The 25,250-nt window shown below is 36.1% G+C and overlaps 1 protein-coding gene across 3 annotated transcripts in view; it reads left to right on the forward strand.

Moving 5' to 3' along the window:
* Window positions 1-25,250, forward strand: part of MAP3K20 (mitogen-activated protein kinase kinase kinase 20) — a 219,745-nt gene that overhangs the window by 178,968 nt on the left and 15,527 nt on the right. For all 3 annotated transcript variants that reach the window (XM_007494388.3, XM_056794010.1, XM_001368122.4), the window contains exon 16: window positions 1,731-1,823. In XM_007494388.3, the coding sequence (XP_007494450.1) occupies window positions 1,731-1,823 (93 nt within the window). The remainder of the gene's footprint in view (window positions 1-1,730; window positions 1,824-25,250) is intronic.

The following is a 25,250-nucleotide window of genomic DNA, read 5'->3' on the forward strand; positions in this document are numbered from 1 at the left end:
AGCAAGTGCCTATTATGCGCTGAGCCAGCCACTGTTCTTTCTTAACTACCGGGACTGCAAAGAAGGGCAAAAGACAGTCCTTGCTCTCGAGGCATTCACAGTCTAATGGGGGACACAACAGGAAAGCAACTATGTACAAACAAAATACAGAGCCTGCATACATTGGAGATATGGAGCAGAAGGAAAGCATTAGCACTGGGGAGATTCAGGAAAGGCTAGTGTAGAAGTTGCAATTTTAGCAAGAACTCAAAGAAAAGCCAAGAGACAAAGACGAGGAAGGGGAGAAATCTGGGCTTAGAGGAGAGCAATTCACACAGCCCGGAGTCAGGAAATGGATTATCTTGTCAGAGAACAGCAAAGGAGACCAGAAGGTTTGTGTACCTTCAGTTACTGCTCCAGGAAACACTTGGAACCCGCACACCTGTTATATACACTCCTGAATCTGCCAGTGGCGGTAAAAGTTTGTTTGAAGTCTTATTAGACTGGCCACTGTGGGGGGAAAAAAGTTATCTTCATCAAACAAAGGGCGCTTTGAGTGAAGTTTTAAAAGTTTGTCATTGAGACATCCTTGACACCTGCAGGTTGAAAGATTAACATGGCATTCATGATAAGGAGAATATGTCTCACCTTAGGAAATCTAAGTATTAACACTTATAGTTAAGGGCCTTGGCTTCTTGCCTTTCTACATGAGGCCTTTGCCCAATATCCAGGTTTCTTTCTTTCTTTTTTTTTTTAAACCTCGCCTTTCCATCTTAGAATCAAATACTGTATACTGCTTCCAAGACAGAAGAGCAGTAAGGGCTAGGCAATGGGGGTTAAGTGACTTGCCCAGGGTCACACAGCTAGGAAGTATCTGAGACCAGATTTGAACCCAGGACATCCCTGTCTCTAGGCCTGGCTCTCAAGCCACTGAGCCACTCAGCTGCCCCCCAACCTTATTTTTTAATAATATTACATAAACTTTAACAAAGAATTTCACTAAGACCTCCCATCATCAGGACTGGCTCTTTATCTACTGAGCCACGTAGCTGCCCCCAGTAGCCAAGTTTCTGAAGGAAATCTCACGGAAGATTCCTGCAGCATCATTTGCTCGGGGACCTGGGGCATAACTCACTCTTGTCATTTTCAATACTATAAGCTAAGTGTGTTGCTATTTGGTAGATATAATTTAAAATCTGCCATTTTGAATATGCTAAAAGGAAATTCACACACTTTGCTGGAAAAGCTTGTCCAGAGAGAGCCCTTTGCTCTAACTCCATAAAGACGCTCATTTTTCTGTACTAACACTCTGATAATCTCCCATGGGAATTCAGGCTGTTTTGCAGTCCCACCATGTCCTCCCTGGCTGCAACATAACAGGTAAGTGGAAATAGCTCATAAGTGTCTTGTACATGGAGAAGCTCTCAAGGTGAAGTCCCACAATGCATCCCAATGTGCTCGCTGCATCCCTAGCAGCAGGCAACATTCTTAAACTTTTCGCTGAAAGTTAAGTCAGTGGCATTCATTTTTGAGTGCAAGGAAAGCATTTGCCAGATTTTCAAAAACTTAAAGACTGCCTCTTCCTTTGCATTATGTAACCAAATTCTCAGAGAATTCTAGTAACATTAAAAGCCTGATAGCACCCAGGCAAGCAAATCTTTGCTAAATTTGTCCTAGGTTGACTTTCGTCGAGGTATAAAAGTACAGAACAATAACTCCAGATGATGTGGTTCTCTGCCCCTTTGTTTTAGGATTCAGGGGGTGAACTAGAAGAAAATGAAGAAAAAGTTGTGAACCTTGAACTTGTTTTTGGTTTTCACTTGAAGCCAGGGACTGGCCCACAGGTAAACTAATTTCTTTTTTTTTTTAATTTTTGAGCTTTATGAATATCTTTATATTTTGCAATCCAGTTATTTCCTAGTATTCTTCCCTTCTCTGTTTCAATGAGTTATTCTTCACAACAAAGAAAAGCAGTTAAACAAAAGAAATTACTGTATCTGGTTGCATCCAGTACCCTACAGCCTGCATTTCCCACTTCTTTACCAAGAGGGAGGGGATCATTTTAATTAATCTGAGTTCAACCTCCTTTTGGTATTATTTTGGTTTATGCTATTGTACTACTCACTGTGTCCATTGTTTTCCTTCTTCTCTTTGCTACGTGGAAGTTAGAGCTTCTATTCCAAAAACTCTTCCTCTATTTCCAATGCCCTAGTCCAACAGATTCTCAGAGTCATCTAGATGGCACAGTGGGGTAGAGTGGTGAGCCTGGAGAGCCTGGAGTCTGGAAGACTTTCAAATCCAACCTCAAACACTAGCCTTGTGATCCTAACCAAGTCATTTAACCTCCTTTTTCCTCAGTTTCATCAACTATAAAATGGGAATATAACAGGATCTCCTTCTCAGGGTTGTTATGAGAATTACATGAGATAGTATTTGTAGAGTGTTTAACACCATGTCTGATACATAGTAGGTGCTTAATCAATGCTGATTTCCTTTCTTCATTGGGGTCCTTAGCTCCCTTTCAGGGAGTCCACAAAATGAAAACTATTTTCATAATAAAAATACTAAATCATTTTAATTTCTAATGTGATGAATATCAATAGATATAACCCACATTTTTTTTAAAAAGGCTCCTGTAGGAGGGTCCTCAGCATTTTTATGAGATTTGTAAAGAGATACTGAGATCAAGAAGTTTGAGAATCAATGCCCTAGCTTGATATCTCAGACAGCTTTGACAGTGAAGGGAAATTGAAAAGAAAAGGCAAAAGGAGTTCCTCAGGGATCTCTCCATTCCCTCATAGCTAATAACACTATTGATCACTGATAGGAAGGATAGCAGCTTCAGGGAGCAAAAATTTTTTGATTTATCAGCCAATTAAATTGAGTTAGCTCTTCCAGTTATAAATAACAGTGTAAAATAAAGAGTTAAAAGGAGGAAATTTTAGACACTAAATATCTATATTTACATTCCCTCTCTATTGTTCTCTCTTTTGTTTCTGTGGTGAGATTTGCCATCATAGATTCCAGTTTTTCAGCTCTGCCCATTATTTTTGCTGTGTAGTCCATAATTTCTGATCTCATAATTCTTATTTTTCTTTTGAACCCTTCAGGAACAATGTGCTATGGTTTCATGTTCTCACATTCCACAGAGACTTCAGCCTTATCAATTGTTGGGTCATTTTCTTTGTTTTATAGTATTTTTCACAGATGTATGAATTCACTTACTAGATCTGGAGGCACATTTTTTCTTTTGTCAACATCTTTCCTGTTGATTTATCTATCCATTTTTTTGTTCAAAGTCTCTGAGTTTTCTTTTCCTTAAAAGCCTTGATAATTTCAGCCTTTTTTTCCTCCACCTAATTTTCCCTATTTATTCTCTGACTTTATCCCCTTAGAAGGTGGTTTTGTTGGGGACTAGATCTCAAAGCGTCTTAGTCTTCTCCTTCTGTGCTAGGAAATTCATAATTTACCAGCCTCTGCCTCTGCCCCAAGTGACATGGTTTGTCAGAATTGGCCCCTCTGAGATGTTGTGCTCTTTCAAAGAGTGCTACATAGACCTCCCCACCCCAGACACACACACACACACACACACACACACACACACACACACACACACACACACACACACAGGGCATCTTATCCTAGGGATTTGTCCTCCCAATCTGTCTGTTCCTCAGTTTTCTTGCCCAGAACAAGAAGTTCAGAGCTTTACAGTGTTTTGTTTTGTTTTGATTTTTCTCTAATACTGACAGTTCAGAGCTTTGCAGCACTGATGCTATGGAGTTGTGGTTCCCAACAGGCTTTTGCTACTAAATGACTATAGTAGAACAAGCTAAGTATACATGGAACTGGAAAGAAGAAGAACAGACTGGGGGGTAGAGGTAGATTTTGTTGTAAGTCTGTCAGGTCCTTGGGTCTGTTAGGACAACCTTACTATCAGATGAGTGGGAGATGGCAAAGAAAAGTTAAGTAAGCTTGGGAACCTTGAATATTAGTTCATGGTTTGGGGATAGGTTTTTTCTTTTATCTTCTTTTGGATTCTAGTATTCTAGACTATAGAAAGAGCAGACATTGATTTATCTTTGGTGCCTAATTTGTTTTAAAGAGGTTTGAGAAGTTGTGAGTGTCAGAGAAAATGTCGAGTTTTCCAACATGTTACTCATATGACTGGAAAGTCTTAGATACTAAATTATCATTGTGAATGAAAAAAATGACTCCCAGTTAATCAAGCTATCCTACTTTTTGCCTTCTTACATCTGGAACTCAGATATTATGTTCATGAGAAAAACCTTCTGCTATGCTAATATTGTCCACTGGGATGTTCCTTTCCATTGATTAGTTAACAAACTTTTGTAGAGAGTTGTTTTGTGCAGAGAATTTTATTATGCCATGAGGGAAAACTGGTCCTTAGGAGTAGTTAGAAATAAAAGATAAGATCTTCTCCCTCCAGGTGCTTAAAATATGGATGGGGAAACAAAGCACTTTAACTTTAACTCCTCCCCACTCTCATGTTGCCTAATCTTATCTTTTCTGTCCTTCCATCTTTCTTGGAAATCCCCTTTTTCCTGCTAACAAAGACAAAGCCCTATTTAAGGCCCTTATCAACTCTCACCTGGATTGTTGTTAAAACTTTCCCCAGTGGGTCACTCTATCTCAAGTCTTTCCCTAATCCAATCTGTTCTGTAGTCATCTGCCAAGGTGATTTTTCCAAGGCATGAATCTGATCCTAATTAAGGTTTAGCTATATGACTGCAGAGGAGATGGTAGACTATAGACATACTTCAGAGAGAAAAAAGGAGCAGCTGGTTAGTGTAGGGCATAATAAATTCTATATTATTAGAGGTCTCAATGTAGAAATTTTATGATTACTTATCAGGGATAGTGCAGTGGAGATTTCCACTTCAGATATATCCTGGACTACATCACCATTACAACTTTCAAATTCTATGAATTGACTCTAGTGAAAACAATCTAGGTTCTAAGGCAATTTTTCTTAGCAGATCCAAGGTCCTTCATCAACAAAGTCTCATTTAATCTTCATGGCAGGTTGGTTTAAGCTTTAAAGATTAAAACTACATCAGGACTTTGGGAACACCCTGTATAAGAATTGGTATGATCATCATTGATAAGGTAATTCATACCTAGAGAATCTGAGTGACTTACTTCTAGTAAATAAAGGGTTCCATTGAATAAGATTAGATATCAGGTTTACTTTTTCTTTTTTTAAAGCAAGTTCTTATTAATATCTTATTTTTTTAAAAACATTATAGTCTTCTATAGTGGCTCTCTCTTTCCCCATCCCAGAGAGTCATCCCAAGTAACAAATAGTATTTTTTAAGACAGAAAATTAAAAAGAAAAAAATCAGAACAATTGATCAATAAAAATCTGAAAATGTGTTCAATGTGCAACACCTGTGGAACTTCTACTTCCACAATGGGTTGGGTTGAGGATATCTTCTCATATATCTTTTTTCAATAATAATTCTTTTTTATGTATATAAAATCTTTAGTGAGTTTGTTTTTAAATAATTAACTAGTTTGTTTTTACTCTAAAACAAGTTAACTCTCTTCCTCTCTCCCTTTCCCCATTAAAGATGGCATCATTTGACAAAGAGATATATGTATATATAAAACTATGTCTAACTTTTCTATTTATTAATTCTTTCTCTGGAGGTAGATGCACAAGTCAAACAATCTGCTGTTGAATATATGATGTTCTCTTGGTTTGATTCATTTTACTCTTCATGATTTCATTCAGGTCTTTCCATCTGTTTCCAGAATTAACCTATTCATTGTTTCTTACAACACAAATTATATATATATATATATATATATATATGTATATTTATATATTGCCTATGTTTGTTCTTTATAATTCTGCAACTTTCACTTTTGATTTCTTTGTGTGTGGATGTGTTTGCATTGTTATAGTTATTGTATATATAGTTTTCTTGGCTCTGCTTACTTTACTCTGTATCAGTTCATATAGATTTTGCCATGCTTCTCCATATTCATCACATATATCATTTCTTGGTGCACAATAACATTCCATTATTTTCATGTATCATAATTTGTTTATGACCACTTGTCAGAGTAGTGCAAAGGGATTCTTGCTTCAGATATATCCTGGACTACATCACCTTTACAACTCTGCAATTCTGTGATTTGACAGATAGCTAATAGACTGTAGGAAAAATAACTTTTTTAACCCATTCCCCACTTATGGACATCTACTTTGCTTCTACTTGATCCCCAAATAATTTATGAATTTTGTAGTTATTTGAAATAAGATTTCCCTTTTTATGATTACATACTGAACTTTGTTATTATCATATAAAATGCAATTGATTCTTGAGGGTTTATTTTGTAACCTGAAACTTTAATGAAGCTCTTAATTGTCTTGACTGACATCTTTGCTGATTCCCTAGGATTTTTCAGATAATTAGTATGCCATCAACAAATAGAGATAGCTTCATCTCCTTAACTATCCTTGTGCCTTTTATTTCTTTCTCTTTTTCTATTGTTTTTGCTAGCTTTTCCTGAATTATATTAAATAATAGTGGAGATAGGGAGCATCCTTGCTTTATTCCCATATTTATTGGAAAAGACTCTAGTATATCCCCATTGCATATAATGCTTGCTTTTGGTTTTAAATATACTTTTTAGAATATTTCTTCTTAAATTTCCCACTTTGCAGTTTTTAATATAAATGATTATGATTTTATTGAAGCCTTTTTCTGAATCTATTGAGATAATAAAATAATTTTTTGTCTCCTGATTCTTCTTTTTAAGACACTTGTCTACTGATTCTTTTTTTTTAAAAACTTTACTTTCTATCTTAGAATCAATATTGATTCTAAGGTAGAAGAGCAGTAAGAGCTAAGCATAGGTCAAATGAATTGCCCTGAGGGGTCATACAACTGGGAAGTGTTGAGGTCAGATTTGAACCCAGGGCTTCCTGTCTCTAGGCCTACCTCTCAGTCCACTGAGCCACCTAGCTTCCTCCTCTACTGATTCTTAATAAAGTACATTTTCCACCAAATTATTTCCTTGCTTTCATGTGAGTGAATATTTTCGTGGATGTTTTAACCGAAGATAGGTTTTGATCAGCAATTCTCCAATTGAGGTTGAGGCACCCCTTAGAGTGACCTTTTCAGGAGTCTGTAAGGTCAAAATTATTTCATAAATTACTAAGGTGTTTTCATTTCTAATATAATAAAATTCAACATCAACAAAAACACTTTAAGAAAAGAGAGCAGGTATTTCTTAAGTACCTACTATGTGCCAGGCACTTAAGTGCTCCTCAAATCCTATCCCATTTAAGCCTCACAACAGCCTTGTGAGATAAGGCCTATTAATGTCTGAAAATGGCACATCCAAGGTCCACAACTACCGTTTAAGGCTATAGTTGAACTTAAGTCTCCCTTATTCCAGACTCAATTAGCCTACTCACTGCTGACCATAAGATAACTACTATGTAAGATGTTGTCTAAGGAAACTACTTGTGTTATAACTACTTGGCTTAAAGTTTAACTGCCTGAACAGTTAACGTGGAAACATGTTTTGATCTTGCTTGTTTTTTCCTACCAAACCCTGTTTATCTTGGCCCTCAAATTTTGGAAAGAATGTTCTAAAGTTCAAAAGAAACAACCCTTGTTCAATATGTGGAATTAACAATTTAGTTTTAAAAATTATTATTGTTTCTCCTTTGTTGTCACTTCTTTATCACTTCCTTAATCCTAATAGCACTTTTGTATGTGATAGAAATATAATTAAGCAATATAAATCAATACATTGGCCTTGTCTGACAATGTTTATCTCTTTCTATACTATTGTCTGCAAGCTTGCAACAGGAGACATGCTTCACCATCCATCCTCTTAAGTTAAAACTGATTTCTGCATTAATCAGATTTCTGAAGTCTTATTTAATTTTACATTATCGTAATCATGTAAATTTTCCTTCTGGTTCTGCTTACCTCATATTGCATCAGTTTGTATAGTTCTTCCCAGATTTCTCTGAACTCTTCATATTCATTGTGCTTAAAGCAAAGAGATAATCTGTTTCATGCTTAGCCATCCCCAAACCAATAGGCACCCACTTAGCTGCATAAACTGATATCTAAGGAATTCCTCAAACATTTATTAAAAATCTAGGATATATAAGCATTATAATGGGTGCCAGGGAAACAACAAAAATGACCAAAATTTGGTCCTCAAAATGCTCACATTAAATCATGTCCTCAAGGCCTAATTGTGTTGAATAAGGGATATAAAAGATATAGATTTTAAACCTGCTAGGTAATCATTTAGTATGATTGCTGTTAGAAATGGAGAGCAACAGAGGAGGTTCTTTCCCAAGAGTTGATGATTAGTGATATTTTCTTGGTCATATTATCTTTCCTTTAGAAAAGTAAACAGTAAAATTAAAATGTATTATGGTAATAATTTAATTATTTAAAGTGGTAGTTTTTTGTAGTAATACTTAAAAGTAATATGGTAGTAATTCAATTAAAAATAGTATAGTATGCTAAATAAAGGGAAATGCTCAGAAAAAATAGTAGCGTAATGATGACTAAAGGGGGAAATATAGCACATTAATTATATTTTAATGCCTTATTTCCTCTTAGCTTTGAATATTATGCCCCAACCTTCCTCTAGCATGAATAAACCCTTTTAATAATTGAGAAATTTTGCTTCTGTTTCCTTCCTCAAGTAATTAAAGTGTATAAGAAAATCACTTGGCCTCTCTAGGTATCAGTTTCCTAATTTGTTCAAATAAAGGACTTAGACTAGATGATCCTAAAGTTTCTTCTAATTATAAATTTAGGAAGCTTCACGTGCTCAACTATTCAACAGATATTTTTTACATTTCCTAGGTTCCAATTCCTGTGTTCAATTCTGAGAAATATCCATTCAACAGTATAATTTCTTTTAAGATATCAATATCTAGTATGTGCAGCATGGGACACTATGTCTGGTGGTACATGCCAAATGAATAAGACATAACTCTGACCTCAGGGAACTTGCCATGCAGGAGAAGGAAACAGAACAGCCACACAGATAAATGTAATACCAATTAGAACATGACAGGTACATCAAGAGCAAGGAAGTCGGATGTCCAGAGAAGGAAGAAATAATTTCCTTTTGATAGAAACAAGGAAGGTTTCTCTGAGGATATGCCACTTCCCTTGAATTTATGGAGTAGGCAGGAGGTCAATGAAGGGAGGAAGTGGGGGAATAGAAGCATTCCTTGTATAGGGAAAAGTAAAGGCAGGGGATGTAAGGAGTCTTAACCCAGGGGAAATACTATGATATTGAGAAGAGCCGGATAGAAGATTGAATGCCAGGTTAAGGAGTAGGATATTTATTATGTGGGTGATGGAAAATTACTACATGAAGACTCATCTTACTGAATTCAAATCTGGCCTCAGACACTTATTGGCTGTGTGACCCTTGGCAAGACATTTATCCCTGATTGCCTCAGTTTCCCCATTTGTACAATAATCTGGAAAAGGACATATCAAATCACTCCAGTATTTTTTTTTTTGCCAAGAATGGACAGAGAAGAAACCAGAGGAAGGGAGACCTGTTAGAAGACTATTGCAGTTGTTTATAGAGCAGTAATAATGTTATGAGTCAGCATGTAGGAATGGACATTTTTGAAAACTCTTATGGAGTTAAATTTTCTTTTTTCTTCCACTTCAATCTATAGTCTAGTAAGTTGGAACACTAGGATTAATTGAATTTTATAAGTGAGTAAAGTAGCTGCTATCAATTTTCCTTTACTCTAAATGGCTTCAGGGATCATGGGATGGAGAAGGGAAGGAGTTGGGAACTGAATACATAGAATAAAAGAGGAATCAAAGATAACTTTGATGTTGTAAACATAGCTGAATATAAGAATTATATAGTACTAAAATAAAGCTGAAAGATAAGAAAAAGAAAAGAATTTTTGTTTATTTGGGGGATAAAGAAGAGTGGCTTTTAAACAAGTGCAGATAAGATGGGATCCTTTTTAATGGGGAATTGATAGCTGTCTTCAAGTATTTAATGAGTTATCACATGTAAGAGAGGTTAGATTTGTTCTGTTTGGCCCCTGAAGACAAAACTGAGAACAATGGATAGAAGTTGCAATAAGGCAAATTTATGTCAGTATTAGGTTGTTTTTTTTTAAATCCTAATAATTAGAGGTATTCCCAAGTAGAATGGCTACCTGAAGAGGTAGTGATTTCTCTCCTAGATTTCTTCCAGCAAAGGCTCAATGACTTTTGGTCCAGAGTGAGATAGTGCCTGCAGCCAATTGTCCAATGAAGAGCCTTCCCAAACCTGATTGTCCTTGTTCTTGGATAACAGATATGGAATCTGGTTATAGATACATATGAGAAACCATCCTAGATCAGTTGGACCTGCAATCTTCTGGCCAAAACTTTGAATAACCCATTGTTAAGGCATTGGAATAGAAAGAAGAGCAGAACATTTGTTGAATACAAAAGCATGAAAAACACAATATCTGTCTTTGTGGAGCTTACAGTCTAGTAGGGTACACAAATGTAATTGGAAAGAGAACATGATAAAAGGCTTTGAGAGTAGCTAATAAGCTGTTAAGAGATTTATTTAAAGAGAAGGGAAAAAATAGAAAAAATTCATGTTGAAATGAAGAGGAGAGAGGAAGAAGAAGAAAACTGAGAAAATGAAACTCCTTCCCTCCAAGGGTTTCAACTACTTTCTTATTATTCATTTCATTTTAGAAATGAATGGCAGCACAGGGAGACAAAATAGATTTGGCAGAATATCTTGACAGAACTTTTAGAACTTCCTAAGTTCTAAAAGTTCTGTGTTCAGTGTAAAAATGGAGAAGTATTACTGTGACAGCTTGCAACTGAGGAGGAAAAATACTAGGGCCCTTGACTGTTGCACTCCAGTAGGCTACCAAGAGCTGCCTAGTTTCAAGTCCTACATCAACATCAGGGTAGAATTCACCCATAAGCTAAAATTTCTCAGTGGTGAGAAATAAATAGAAAATCAATGAGCTTTTCCCATTCACTTAAGCTATAATGTCATTAGAAAGGAGGCATTTTACTATCTTACACATCATGCTGTGTGGTAACAGTTGTATGGCATAAAAATTCTCTAAGATAGAACCAGAATTCCTTAGTTTTTTTCTCAACTAGAATTATCATAAGCCAGTTCTCTTAATAAGTTTATTTCCCAAAGTATCCTCCTCCTCTAAAAGTAGGATGATAATTGGAGTATTTTAAAGGCCCTTGACATGTTCTTTTGTATTCTATCCCCCCCAGGGTAGCAAGTATGTTTTTTGTTTGGGTTGGTTTCATTTACCATGACCAGGTATATAACAGGAAAGTAAGATTCATCTTTTCATCCTTTGCATAAAATGCATTTTGTTGCTCAAAGTGCTCTAAATCCTTTTTTTTTTTTTGGCTTCACATGAAGTCTGCTCTGAGACTTTTGCTTTGGTGCCAGAGGAAAGACATCTTTCCATTCAGAGTAAGAGATTACATTTCTGGCACTCTATGGTTATCATTTAACTGAATGGAGTTTATTATAACTCTTGAAATCTCAACAGTAAGGAATATTCATCCTCAAATTGCCAAAGAATACACTGTCAAATCACCTAGCCAGTTTTCACCAGGACCTTTCCAGGACATTTCTTTCACAAAGAAGATTCAAGAAGAAATTTCTGAAGTGTTGAGCTCTTAGATATACCTTCTCTCACATTTTCTTCTCCATCCCATGATCCCTGAAGCCATTTAGAGTAAAGGAAAATTGATAGCAGCTACTTTACTCACTTATAAAATTCAATTAATCCTAGTGTTCCAACTTACTAGACTATAGATTGAAGTGGAAGAAAAAAGAAAATTTAAATTTACATCCCATTTTTCTTACACCTCCTTAAGCCATGATCAACAATGGTCCTTAGGTCTGATCTGCTTCTCCACAAACTAACCAACACTTCAAGTCTTTAGAGGAGAAGGTATTTGGAAGAACCATAGGATCATAGTTAAGCCTGAAAGGATTCTGCTCCCACTCAGTTAGGAACAAACAGAACTAAAACCCAAAGAAGTGAAAAGAATTAATGCCCATTAACTTTCTCTATTTCTTTTTCATTCCCCACTTTCTGTCTACATACTTCAAGCACAATGGCTAAACTCTGGGCATTCTGAATAATGGAGTGGTCCCATTCATCATGTTTTCAACCTATGAGTTAAAAATACTGCTTTTTTCAAGTATTACTTATTCATACAGTACTTCTTTAGGCCCTCTATTATGTTGCTTACAAAATGTTGAGCTTAATCAATTTAATTGAAGATCTACTCCTTTTCTCGAAATATTAAAATACCTATAAATTTCCCAGAATCTCAAGGAGGTCATTTTTCTGTAGTATAATTTTTATAAAAGGGTAAATTCACATGAATAAAATAATTCATAGAATAAGTGTTCACAAAATAAAATAACAAGGAGAAAAGGATTTTATATAGAAGTTAAAAAAAAGAAAATCACTGAACACTGTTCCAAAATTTTAAGACTGCTCAAAGGAACTATTTTTTTAAAAAATACAAAGCCTTTACATTGATAATTTAGCATAATGGAAATTGCTTACTATTTTTTGTTGTTGTTGTTGAGTCACGTCTGGTTCTTTGTGATCCCTTTTGGGGTTTTCTGGACAAAGATACTGAGTGTGGCATCTCCTCCAGTTCATTGTACAAATGAGGAAACTGAGGCAAATAGGGATTAAATGACTTGCCAAGGGTTACATAGCTAATAAGTGTCTGAGGCCAGATTTGAATTCATTAAGATGAGTCTTCCTGGCTCAAGGGCCAGCACTCTATCCACTGCACCACCTAGTTACCTTTGCTCACTATTAAGTACTCGCTGTTTTGGAAATATCATACATACCTTTCAAGGATAGGTATCCCATGACAATTACATGTTTTAATTGGCCAACAAAGAAAAAGCCTAGTTTAGAAGATTTTGTAGCCTATAGAGTTTGTTCTCTTTACTTTAAAAAAAATTTAGACATGTATAGATGTGATATCACACCTCTTTTTTGTTTTGGCTTGTTAAAGTTGGAGAGTTATCTCTCATAATGAGACTCAAAAATAGCCTGTTTTACAACACTGGTTCGATTCTATCAAAAGTTTGAATTCTGTCTGAGATGACTTAGAAATACAGGACCAAAAAAAAAGGTTCAGTTAAATTCCAAGGGCATTTCTACTCATTACTAGCTACAATCATGCTTGCATTCTAGTTTGTTCTTCACCAAATTCCTACTCTGATGCTTCAGTGTATGGTTTGGATATAATCCTAGATTGTTTCAGCCCATTCCAGGGAAATGTCCCATCAAATTGAAAAGACTTCAGGCCAGGTTTCCCAATGTGTGATCATCCAAGTACCTAAATCTAAGTAAGTTAGAACATCAGGAGGTTGTCAGCAGTAACTTGGGAAACTCTCTATCTGCATCAATGGAGAAAGACAGTCCCTTCATGTAATTAAAATTACAAATCTCTTGAAGCATTGAAATATAAGTAATATTTGTATTACGTTTATCCCTAACAGAATTCACAGAAGCTCAGAGTTGTAGGGGAAGGAAATATCTCAGAGACTGTTTAGTCCAATTCTTACTTGAGTGGAAAAATGAAAATCTCTTCTATAATAGTTATGATAAAAGGTGATCCAACCTTTGCCTGAAGACCTTTAATGAAGCTGACTGTGTCCCAAGGCAGCCCTTTCTACTCTGTATAACTAATTGTTCGAAATGGGCAACTCTGTGGTGGAGTGAATAAGAGTGCTGGCCCTCAAGTCAGGAAGACTCATCATACTGAATTCAAATCCAATCTCAAACACTTATTATCTGTGTAACCCTTGGCAAGTTACTTATCCCTGTTTGCCTCAGTTTCCTCGTCTATAAAATGAGCTAGAGAAGGAATGGCAAACTTCTCTAGTATCTTTTCCAAGAAAGCCCCATGTGGGGTCACAAAGAGTCAGACATGACCTAAAAATGACTGATCAAAAATTGTTCAATAATTTTATTTTGGGTTTTTTTTTCCTGACATTGAACTTAAATCTGCCACACTGTTATTCCCACTTTTCTTAGTACCTAGTTCTTTCCTATGATACTGTGAGGGTTAAAATAGGGGTTTGACAAAATTAGAGAGCAGCTTTTAATAATTTAAGTTTTAATGAGAATATAGTAGAGATGTAAATTAATATAATCCCTTTAAGCCAGAGAAAAGAAAACTTTTAGCAGCTTTTAACAATTAACAATTTAGTTTAATTAAAATAGACATAGTAAAAGAATATAGTAAAATGAATATAGTAAAGGAGAAAAATATAGGAAAGAGGTAGAGAAAGAAAATTTCCTAATATCTATACTACCTATACTACCTATAATTACTACCTAAAACTGTCTATATTTACCTCTAATTGCCTATAACTACTGCTAATAACAACCATCCCATGAAGTTCCAACCCAATCCAGCCCAATCAAAACCAACACAATCAGTGTTTAATCCAACCCCAATTAGGTCTGTCAACAAAGACCAGCCATCTTCCAAAAAGTTCAAGAAAGAAAAAAATCTAACAGCCTAAACCAAAAGCCAAAAAGCCCTCTAAAGGCTAAAGCGAAAAAGTCCTCTCAAGGCTAAAGCCAAAAAGCCCTCTCAGTAAGCTCAGGCCCGCCTTTATATTCCAGCCACTAAATGCCAACCACAAACCCAACATACATCCAGCAGCCAACTTCTCTGAAACTGCCAGCCTTAACTGTCAGGAACTGACAGACCAACCAACTGACATTGGCACTTTTTATATCCTTTTTCTACTTCGCTTCCTGTCTCTATGGTTTCTACTTCCTGTCATGGTAGGCTGGTTAATCCCTACACATCTCTATGGTAAGAGGACCTCCAGGTCCCCCATTAAAATAAAAAAGGAATAAACAATTCCTTTTTACAATTACCAAGAATGATAAATCTAATCTTATTTCCCTTCATATATTTGAAGACAACTACCATGTCCTTCCTAAGTCTTTGCTTCTCTTTAATAATTATGTGATAATAATAACCAAAATTTATGTATCACTTTAAGATCTGCAGAGCAATTTTTGTGTGCATACTATTTATATACACACATGCACATGTAAAAACATAGGTGTATATATTATAGTCTTTTAAGCTCCTCAACAACCCTATGAGGGAGATGGGATTACTGTCTTTACTTTATAGATAAGAAAACTAAGATTAAGTGAACTTTCCTAGGATCACACAGCTAATATGTGTCTGAGGCAGAATTTTAACTCTTTTCTTCCTGACTCCAAGTCCACAGCTCAGCCTACTACACTAAGTTGCCTCCCATGCTAAACAAATCAATTTACTTCAAGATCATTCACAAAAAATGGTCTCAAGACTTTCACCATCTTTGTCATTCCCCTTTGACTACTATATATATATATATATATTCAATGGATCTATTTCTTTCCTAAAATCTGAGACCTGGAACTATCACAACATCCCAGCTGTGGTCTGACTAAAGCAGAATATAGCAATACTACCACCTCCCTAGTCCTGAACTCTATGTCTCTCTCTTAATGCCATCTAGTCCTATTAGAATATTTAATTGCTATCATAATATTATTTATTATTGAACTGCAAAGATTACCCACTCACCACCCCCTACCAAATTATTTTGCAGACAAACTGTTATCTAACCAATCCTTCTTCCATTACATATCTGTGAATTTGATTTTTTGAACTCTAATATGATTGGCCATATATCTCTAAAATTTCATCACTTCAAATTTATACCAGTGTTCTAGATTGTCAAGACTCAGTTCTCCTGAACCTCAGGCCAACATCCTAGGATATTCTGCCTATCGACAAAGTAAAGGATTCTAATAGATGTGCATAATAGAATAGTTACTTCCCAAAATAGTCCAGTATAAACCTAGACATAATTAGCCTCTGGGATATAGTATAATTTAGTTAGATTATTAATATAATGGAACTAGAGCTAGAGGAAACTTTAATAGTGACAAAAATGAGTCATTGTTCCTTTATAAGAAAGTTAGTGTATGACATTATAAGGCAGTGGGATTCTGTGAATCTCTGCATTGTATGTGATGTCAAGGCACATGCAGTATGTTGATCTACCTACCTATCAGTGGATAGGTGGACCCAAGTATAGTTGAACCCAACCTTTTAATAACTCACCATGAACTAGCAAACCTCAAGAGTGGGTGTGTCTCTATATCAATCTTAACAAAAAAGGAAAATGTAGGATTTTTTTAATTTCCCAGAAATTAAGATTTTTTAAAAGAAGTGCTCGGTTGTTCCAAAATAAATTCCTAGTGTCTTCGGATTTCAAATATAATCAAAGGCCCTTTAGCAAACATAGCAGCCCATATCGAGAATATTTAATCTAGTCAAGTATGCAATGCATCCCAGGAAAGTGTATTTCACTTGATTGGTTTCACTCTGTTTTAACAGTATCTCTAAAGTCCCCTTTTCATACATAACTCAAACCAAAAAAAAAAAAAGCAATATAGCAACCTTATCTGTACTGGTGTCTCGTTGGCACCAATCTGCCCTGACCTTAGACACGGGCTATTGTTAAGGGTATAACGCATTTACATATTTTGCAATAAAACATCAGTTATTTGCATTACTGTGTCAAGTTTTATTTGATTCTTTCACCTAAAAATGACTCATTTTCCTTTCTTGTATTTTAAAAACCAACTACTCTAAGCTTGTTTGAGAATAATCAAAAATTGCCCATTTAGCTAGAAGTCATTTTCTTTTCAAAAGGCAAATGTTATTTAATCTTTCAGCTGTTCATTGTGCCATCATAAATACTTTCTTTTCAGCACAGTTGTGGGGACTGAAATGAGCCCACTAATTGCCTCCCATTTCGACTGACATGTGGTGGTTTAGTGGAAAGGGAACACAGCAGGGAGAAGGAAATAGGAGGCTGAGAAAATGAGAGCTAATTATTTCCACTGCCTCATGTCAGGCTCTGTGTCAGCCTTGTTTTTACAAACTGGAAGGTTTAGCACTAAATAAAACAAACTGGCGTCATGTTTTTATATACTGGCAGTGTCATAGAAGCAGCTGCACATCTCAGAGACAATATAATGCCTGCATTCGCATGGACACCATCTGACAGACACTGTGAGCCGCTGCTAATGAGGATATCGCAGTGGTGCCAAGTGAAAGGTGCTGAATTATGTATGATTCTTCATCAGTGCAGCAATAGTCCTGTACATCATTATGAGACATTGTTTTGCTGAAGAGATTAAAACATTCTTAGTTCCAGACCCTGCAACCTATACACGCGAAAAGAGGTTATTAATGGAATTTTTAGGGAGAGTTTCTTGTGGGTTTCTTTTTTGGTTTAAAAACAACAAAACCTCATGGGACAAAGCCATCGTGGGTCGTGACACTGGATAGCTAAAGAAGAGAAGCAAATTAACCATACTTGTGTTATCTTCCTTTTAAAGCCAGCATAATAAAATATAGTGTAAGCGGGGTTATCCATAATGATAAATAACCCAGGTGCTGTCGCTGGAGGTTCGACTCTTATGCCTTTAAAACAGCAGGTTTTAGCAGCTGAGCTAGATAATAGCTAAGAATGGGAAGGGAGCCTTTGGAGGTTGGAATCTGCAACATCTTACTACTTTTAATACCAGCAGGACCAATATTTGTATCATACTTTTGTTTCATCTTGCATTACATTTGAACGTCTCACAATATTCAATTTCCTGCTAAGATTCCATTTTCAGTTTTTCCCCTCTTGAATCTTAAAAAAGTTTATCACAACCTCTGTGTTCTAAAATGGACCCTACAAGTCACTTAACCTCCATTGCCTAGCTCTTATCACTTTTCTCTCTTGGAACCAATACACAGTATTGATTCTAAAACAGAAGGAAAAGGGTTTTTAAAAAATAAAAATAAAATAAAATGGGCCCTAAATGTAGGCTGCCTTCAAGTCTCAGAGGCCTCTTAGGAGAAAGGTTTGATCTACTTGGACCCTGAGAGATATATAATTATCTCATTTCTAATCCTGGAAGCAAGTTTGGGTTTTGTTATTTTTTTTTTAGGGTCTTTTGATCAACTTAAAACACCATTACTGATGTTGATGTTGTATTCTTTTCATTCAGGAAAAGGTAATCCCCTAGAGTATTCTGAAAGCTGTATTAATTTATAGGCTGCTTTCTTGTGGGACATCCTAGCTCACCGTGGTTCTTTGATATCTTGTCACTTTTCTATATTACAAAAACAAACAAAAGGAAAAAAAAAACAAATCCACAAAACCCAACAACTCTTCCCCCTTAAAATCAAGGTTGGAAACTATCAACTTGTTTTGTCTAAATCCTTGGATTCAAAGAGCTTGTATGTTAGTAGTTATGCTTCTTCTGTTCTTTTCTACTCAGAAAGTTTAACTGTCTTGATTTGGCAGGAAGAAGAAAGGAGAAAAGAAAGGAGTCAAGGCTTAGAAAAGTATCTGACACTACTTGCAAGTAGCACAGAAAGCCAAGGGTTTTCCAACAGCTTTCATAGGGTGTAGCATTGATTTCCTGACCAAACATTATTTATTTCAGTATTAAGACTTGTTTAATATACTGTCTGTGATTACAGCATATGAGTTTTTGTTTCATTTGGCCAAAAATTAAACACCAGGAAAATATTCACAACACCAGAAAGGTTCACAACAGTTCAAAATGGCTTAGATTTGATCCTCTCTGAGTTACATATTGACTGTGACTAAACTGCTAAAATTTTGAGTATTTCAATAACTACCCTCAATAAATTATTCTCACCCTTGGCACCCAATAGAAATTTAATTTGAAGGTAAAATTTTAGCTTCATTGGAAAAAAAACAAGAAGTTTCCAGTGGATTTGCATCCAGATCCAAATTATCCAGGCATTTTAAGACCAGAAAAGACCGAATAACTGCTACTTACCTGAGGCCAGTGACTCCATTCACTGTAATGTTCTTGTTTTTTTCTATTGATTAGCAGCTCTCACAGTATTCTCTTTCCTTCAGATATTTGTTTCCATATATAAATGAGTTTGTCCAGTAAATGTGCATCTAGATACAAAGAGGATTATTCATTTGTTATAGATCTTTTAAAATGTTTACCAAAAGCTTAGATCATAGAGAGGAGGGGCTATGTCTAATGATTATGCATCTAAAATATTTTTCCCTGATCTAATAGGTAACAGAGTAGCTGATACCTATAGACTGTCATATCTGACAGAGACTTCAGAGATCAACCAGAGCCATCCCTTCATTTTACAGATGAGAAAACTGAGGTCCACATAAGCTAAGTGGCTTATAGAAGACTTCAGTAGCAGAACCAAAGCTTAAAACCCTAAAGGACTGAACAAGGAGCAATGAGTAGAAGGTTCAGAGAAGAAGATTTAGACTTGATATAAGGAAAGTCTTCCCAACAGAGCAGTGCAAAAGCAGAATGACTTTTAGAAGATAGTGGGTTCCCCCTCCATCTAACAGATATTGAATGATCACTTATTAATTGGGTATGTAGTAGAAAGGATTCTCTATGAGCAAATGGGCTGGACAAGGTGGCCCCAAGTGTTCTTTGAACTCTGAGATTCTGTGATTACATCAACCCGGCCTTCTAGGGTCCCCCACCCCCACCCCAAGCCCAATGTTGTTTGTTATATATTATCCTATCGTATTACTAGGTGCTTTAAAAATAACTAAAAACCAATCCTTTAAAAGGAGATTGTTATAGATGAAAAGTTTGCCACCTTTGTTTTCAGCGATATAAAACTAGCAAAAAGTAGACTCTTCACATGACTATATGATCCAAAAGTTCTTTCATTCAGTCCAGTTCTATTCAGAAATCATCCATTAGGTTTCTATAATATGCTAGGCAGAGAAAAAATAAAGCAGTCCCTGCTTACAAGAAGTTTATAGTTAATGGGGGGAATATTGTGGTAAATTAAAATATCATTGAGAAAGTACTGGTCTTTATTCTGTTCTCTCTTACTAGACAGTTACATGGCATACACTTTAGTTGTTCAGATCTTCCTTTACTTCATAAGCTTCAGCCTTTGCCAAGGAATAATAGGAAGTTGAGCTCCATCAGCACTATCTTGTTTGTCTTCAGAAAGTGACTCCTTTTTCATGTCATTCTTAGGCACATCTCTTGAGAGCAAAAGCAGGTCTCAAAGACAAGTAAGACCTGTGTTCCAGTTCCATCTCCCATATATTCTGGCAGTATGGCCCTGGAGAAATCACTTACCCTGTCAGCACTCAAGGCAAAGCTCTGAGACTAAGCTGTACAGAAGGTGATGGATGACTTGCCTTAGGTACAGGGAGTCTCCCATCCTAGGGGAAATTGAAATCACTTATCTAGTCCCCATTCCCCAATCTTCTGGCTATATTAATTGCTGCCACCCATTGCATTGTTTCTTTACTTGAGGATTGAAAAAAGAACTATCAAAAAGGAAAGTGTTTTTTTTTTCCTTTCAAGTTGGATTTTTTTTTCAATTAACAAAAAAACTACTTATCTTCCTCCCCAAATGGGGGGAAAACCATTAAAACAAATATGCATAGGCAAAATAAATTTCCCCATTGTCCATGTCCAAAAATACATGTCTCAGTCTGCCCTTTCAACCTATCTTTTCTTTCAAGAGATGAGTAACATCTTACAAGCATTGATTCTTATGTCATTTCTGCAGAGAAAGCGCCTTGGGAAGAATAAATGATACAGAAAAAGAGAAGAGTACCTAAAATCTGAGCTGTCCCTTGAAAAACTGTGAAGCTCTCTTCCCCCTTTTCTGTAACTCCTTCTTCATTCACCCTTCAGGAACTCAATGCCCTATGAATGTCCAAACCAACTTTCCCATGGACATCACCCCCCAATTTGTGTCTCTCTCCATGACAGCAACTCTCCATATTCCAGAATTTCACTCCCTTCCTGGCTGACAGGGAATACAGCCTGCCTTGCTTGGTGGCTCATCTGATGAACTAATCCTGTACTCACATATTTCTTAATGGCCTAATTGTGCCTGAATGTATTATCCCTTTCAGATGACATTTCTTATTTAAACTTCAGTTCCTTAATCCAAAGGAGTGAATAACTGGAAATTTTAGGCATTCATGACAGAGTCTAGGGAGACAGAATTTTGGACAGGCAATCCTTTGGGAAGTCTTCAATCTCACAATGTACGTAATTTACTATCAGACTAGATCTAAGTCCACCACAGACATTTCATTCATTCTGAAAATTGGCTTTGGGATATCTTGTGTCTGGAATTGGCCTCCCCAGCCTAACATTATTGTGAGAATCTGTGAAATGATGTTATGTAAAACACTTTTGTAAACTTTAAAAGCTAGATAAACATAAATTATCATTATTATTATCATTTTTAATGAGATGAATAATGTACCTCTTCTTTATAAGTTCCTAGTTTATAGCCCAATTTCTCTTTTCAGACACCTGTGAAAGGCTTTTAAATTGTTACTTTTATAATCAGTTCCTGGATAATGGAGAATGAAAATATAAGAGCTAAACATATTTAAGTCTACCAATTAAGAGCAGAAATTTTTTTTGCTTTTCCTACTTTGAATGCCATTTATTCCATTTGGTTCCCCCTCTTCAAGAAAGTTCTACACTTTATTGTGAAATAGAAATTACCCTGGCGTCTCAGTGCAATACCAAGGAAGCACGAGATCTAGCAGGCCCCACCAAACCAGAAAAGCTTCAGGTACAGGACTGGTGATGTACCATATCTTTGCCATCCAACACCAACCCTAGTTAAGTTCAAGGATGCTTAACACCAAAGGTTTCACCAGCAGGTGGGAATAATGATGATGATGAAGTTTTGCCTGTAACAAGGGAGAAGGATTGTCTACTGAAGCAGGAAAGAAGTTGAGATCTAAATCTATGGAGAGATTACACACATGGATAAAAGTCAGAAGTCTTCAAACTATTAAAATATTGCTAAAATATGTCAATGGATGGGGAGCCTGAGGACTTGTGAAATTCAATTCAAACATTTTAATTCAAAAACATTTATGGAAGTATTCCCATTTTTAAGGCACTGCACTAGATACAGAAGAATATACAAGTGCAAATAAGAAGGTCCTTTCTTTCAAAGAGCTGACAATCCATCCAATAGAAAATCATACAATCAGAGATTTAGACCTGGAATGAACCTTAGAAATCATCTGGTCTAGTTCCCTCCTTTTACAGATAAGGAAACTGAGGCTCAAAGATATTAAATGATTCACTCAGGGTCACACAGTTAATATCAAATTTTCCTGACTTCAAGGTTAAGTCTAACTCTCTTCCATTCAACAAAGATGTCACTCTGTGGCCCCTGCATGCCACCAGCAAAAAAATATAAAAATACCATATAGTATAGGTAATGTTAATTTATGGTTTTCTACATCAACATGTAACCAACAGGAAAACTCTATTTGAGTTTGATACCATTACTCTACACCATGCTACCTTTCAGATGAAACAGATGTTTAAAAAAAAACAAACTAAATATACCAAGTAAAGCATAAAAGTATCTGGATAGGATAAAATGCCAAATGTTCAAAGATAGGAGAAATCACTTCTGAATCAGTTAACCAAGAAGCATTTATTAAGAGCCTACTGTGTGCCAGGCACTGGGGATACAAAGGAAGAAAATTAAACAATTCCTATTCTCAAGGACCTTACATTCTATTGGAAAGGAAACGTGCCTATGTGTGTGTGTGTTTGTGTATACGTATGTATAAAAGCATGCACATGTATATATGTGTGTGTGAAGAACAAATACAAATATAAAGAACTACAATGTATAATTGATTGAGAAGGGCACCAAGAAAGACACAATGTTTGAGTGAGCCTGCATGCATGGATTTCAACTGGCAGAGATGGGGAGGGTTATTTGAATAAGAAATTGAGGCCAGAAAGACTAGAATGTGTTTAGGGGATGGTGATTCAGATATTTTGATGTCTAGAATCCTATCTCTTGGTATTTCAAGAACTGCTATTTATGTCCTATTTTCTAAGACAACTCTTAAATTACCTTGGCTAACTAGCTAGTAAAAAGTGTATGTGGGGTAGGGGAATCAAAAGCAGGCATTACAGTCATTTGGAATTGAAAGGAATTAAGAGAACATTTGAATTGTTATATTTATTGACTGCTTTGAACATTAAAATTAGTCCGTCTATATGAAATAAGTTGGAGTAGCCTCCTAACCACATGGTTCTATATTAAGGCCAAGAGGAAATTCAATTAGGAATTACATTTCAGTGAAAATTGTATATTGTTTCCTTTTCTCGGATGCCATAGGAAGTATCCATTTAAGATATAGAATGGATAAAGCTCTGGACCAGGAATCAGGAAGACCTGAGTTTAAATCCCATGATATTCTTATAAGTTGTATGACCCTAGACAAGTCACTTAACCTTTCTCCATCTCAGGTTTCTCTTCTGAAAAGTAGAAACAATAATAATAGTACCTTTCTCACCATTTAATATTTGTGTGACCCTAAGCAAATCACTCAACCTGTCTGGACCTTGGTTTCTTTTTCCATAAAATGGGGATAATAGCAGCACCTACCTAATGTAGTTCTTAGTGTCCTTTAAAATAGTGTGCTTTTTGAAGTTTTTTGTAAACCTTAAAGCTTAGATCAATACGAGCTATTATTATTAAGTTGTTAATGAGATAAATAATGCTCCCTTTCCTTATAACTTTCTTGACTGTAGCTTTATTGCTTCTTTCAATATCTTTTTATAGTCAGTGGGAAAGTCTCTTTTAAATAAAGGAGAAGGAATAACAGAAAAATAAAAGGAGTGGGAAAAGCCTGTATTTAGTACAGTGTTTCTCAAAATAGGATGTTAGGGAAGTTGGAATGGGGTCACAGAGTCTCAAATTGGAAAGGATTAGTGAAGCTGAACTAGCTAATAGATTTTTTGGTGACTGCACTGGTTGTTCGTACTATAGAAACTTTCTTGCTTCCTGCCTTTCCCCTCCTCCATACTGGAAAAAAGTGGACAACGTAGACTAGACTCTGACTGCTAAATCCCATGTGACTTCTCCTACTTTCCTATCATCACATACTTCTCACTAACCTCTTCCTCTAGGCTTTCCGATCCTCTTAATATGGAGAGGAAGTGGACTTGTGATTTTTCTTGATATAGGGAACTCCCAGGTGAGGAGCCTTCTACCAAGGCAGGTCAGCCCCATTTCTGTAATTTATAATCTTAGAAAGTTGCTAAAAACAATGGCATTAGACTCAAATTGAAACAAGGGCCATTAAATCATGCATAAAGTCTCTTATGGGCCACATATTGAGTTTAATTTAAAATGTAATATTATCAAAACAAAAAACAAAACCAAAAGTTTTCAATATAATGTGGTCTGTGTTTTGTTGCATTTTTGTTTATTTTCTTAAATATTTCCCAATTACATTTTAATCTGGTTTGGACCATTTGGGGGAGGGTTGTGGGCCTCATGGGCCAACACCATGTTTGACATCTCTGGTTTAGAAAGAACCTTATCGAGGATCACTCAACCAATTTGTTGGACACGTGAGATGGTCTTCCCATCATTGAGACCAGCTTTCTATCCATCATGCACACTGCCTCTTATTAGCAAATCTTAATGAACAATTTAATAATAATTAATAACTTAATATATGTTGCTCTCCTATTTCTTCCCACACCACCAGAACATAGAAATCTTACTGGTGAGTGTGTGTCTGTGTCAGGGAAGATTTAGATACCGAGTTACAGAAAGGCGCAACCCCGTCCCCTCACCCCTGAAATAAGGAGCCAAAGACAAGACAGATAAATACACATCCTCAAGATTTCAAGATCTCCTTCTAACTGTGCCCTTGCCTAACTTCATTTGCATATTTGCCTGGCAGAGGAAACAGGGCTAAGGAAAATTCTTAAGTCTTTATTACTCAGCTGCCCTGAGGAAGTTCCTGCTGTTTGCAAGTTGGAACAGTTTCTAGCCCGCCTGATCTTCTCAGGGCCAACGTTGCTGTAGCAGCTGAGGACCCAACACAAGTAAACACCAAGAGTTCTGTCAGCCAAGGACATCTGACTGGTCCAAATGAGCATAGGGTTGGGGCTCCAATTTTATTGAATGAGTTTTTTTCTCTCACTAATTACCTCTTCATTTTTATGAATGTGCTAAGCAGAGGAAGTTACTTAGGTCAAAAACTTTTCCAGCTTTGATCTAGATGTTGTCTCAATAAAGGCCTGGAGGCTCCCTGGTTTTCTC

This window comes from Monodelphis domestica, chromosome 4, assembly GCF_027887165.1.
Source record: "Monodelphis domestica isolate mMonDom1 chromosome 4, mMonDom1.pri, whole genome shotgun sequence".
Taxonomy (NCBI): domain Eukaryota; kingdom Metazoa; phylum Chordata; class Mammalia; order Didelphimorphia; family Didelphidae; genus Monodelphis; species Monodelphis domestica.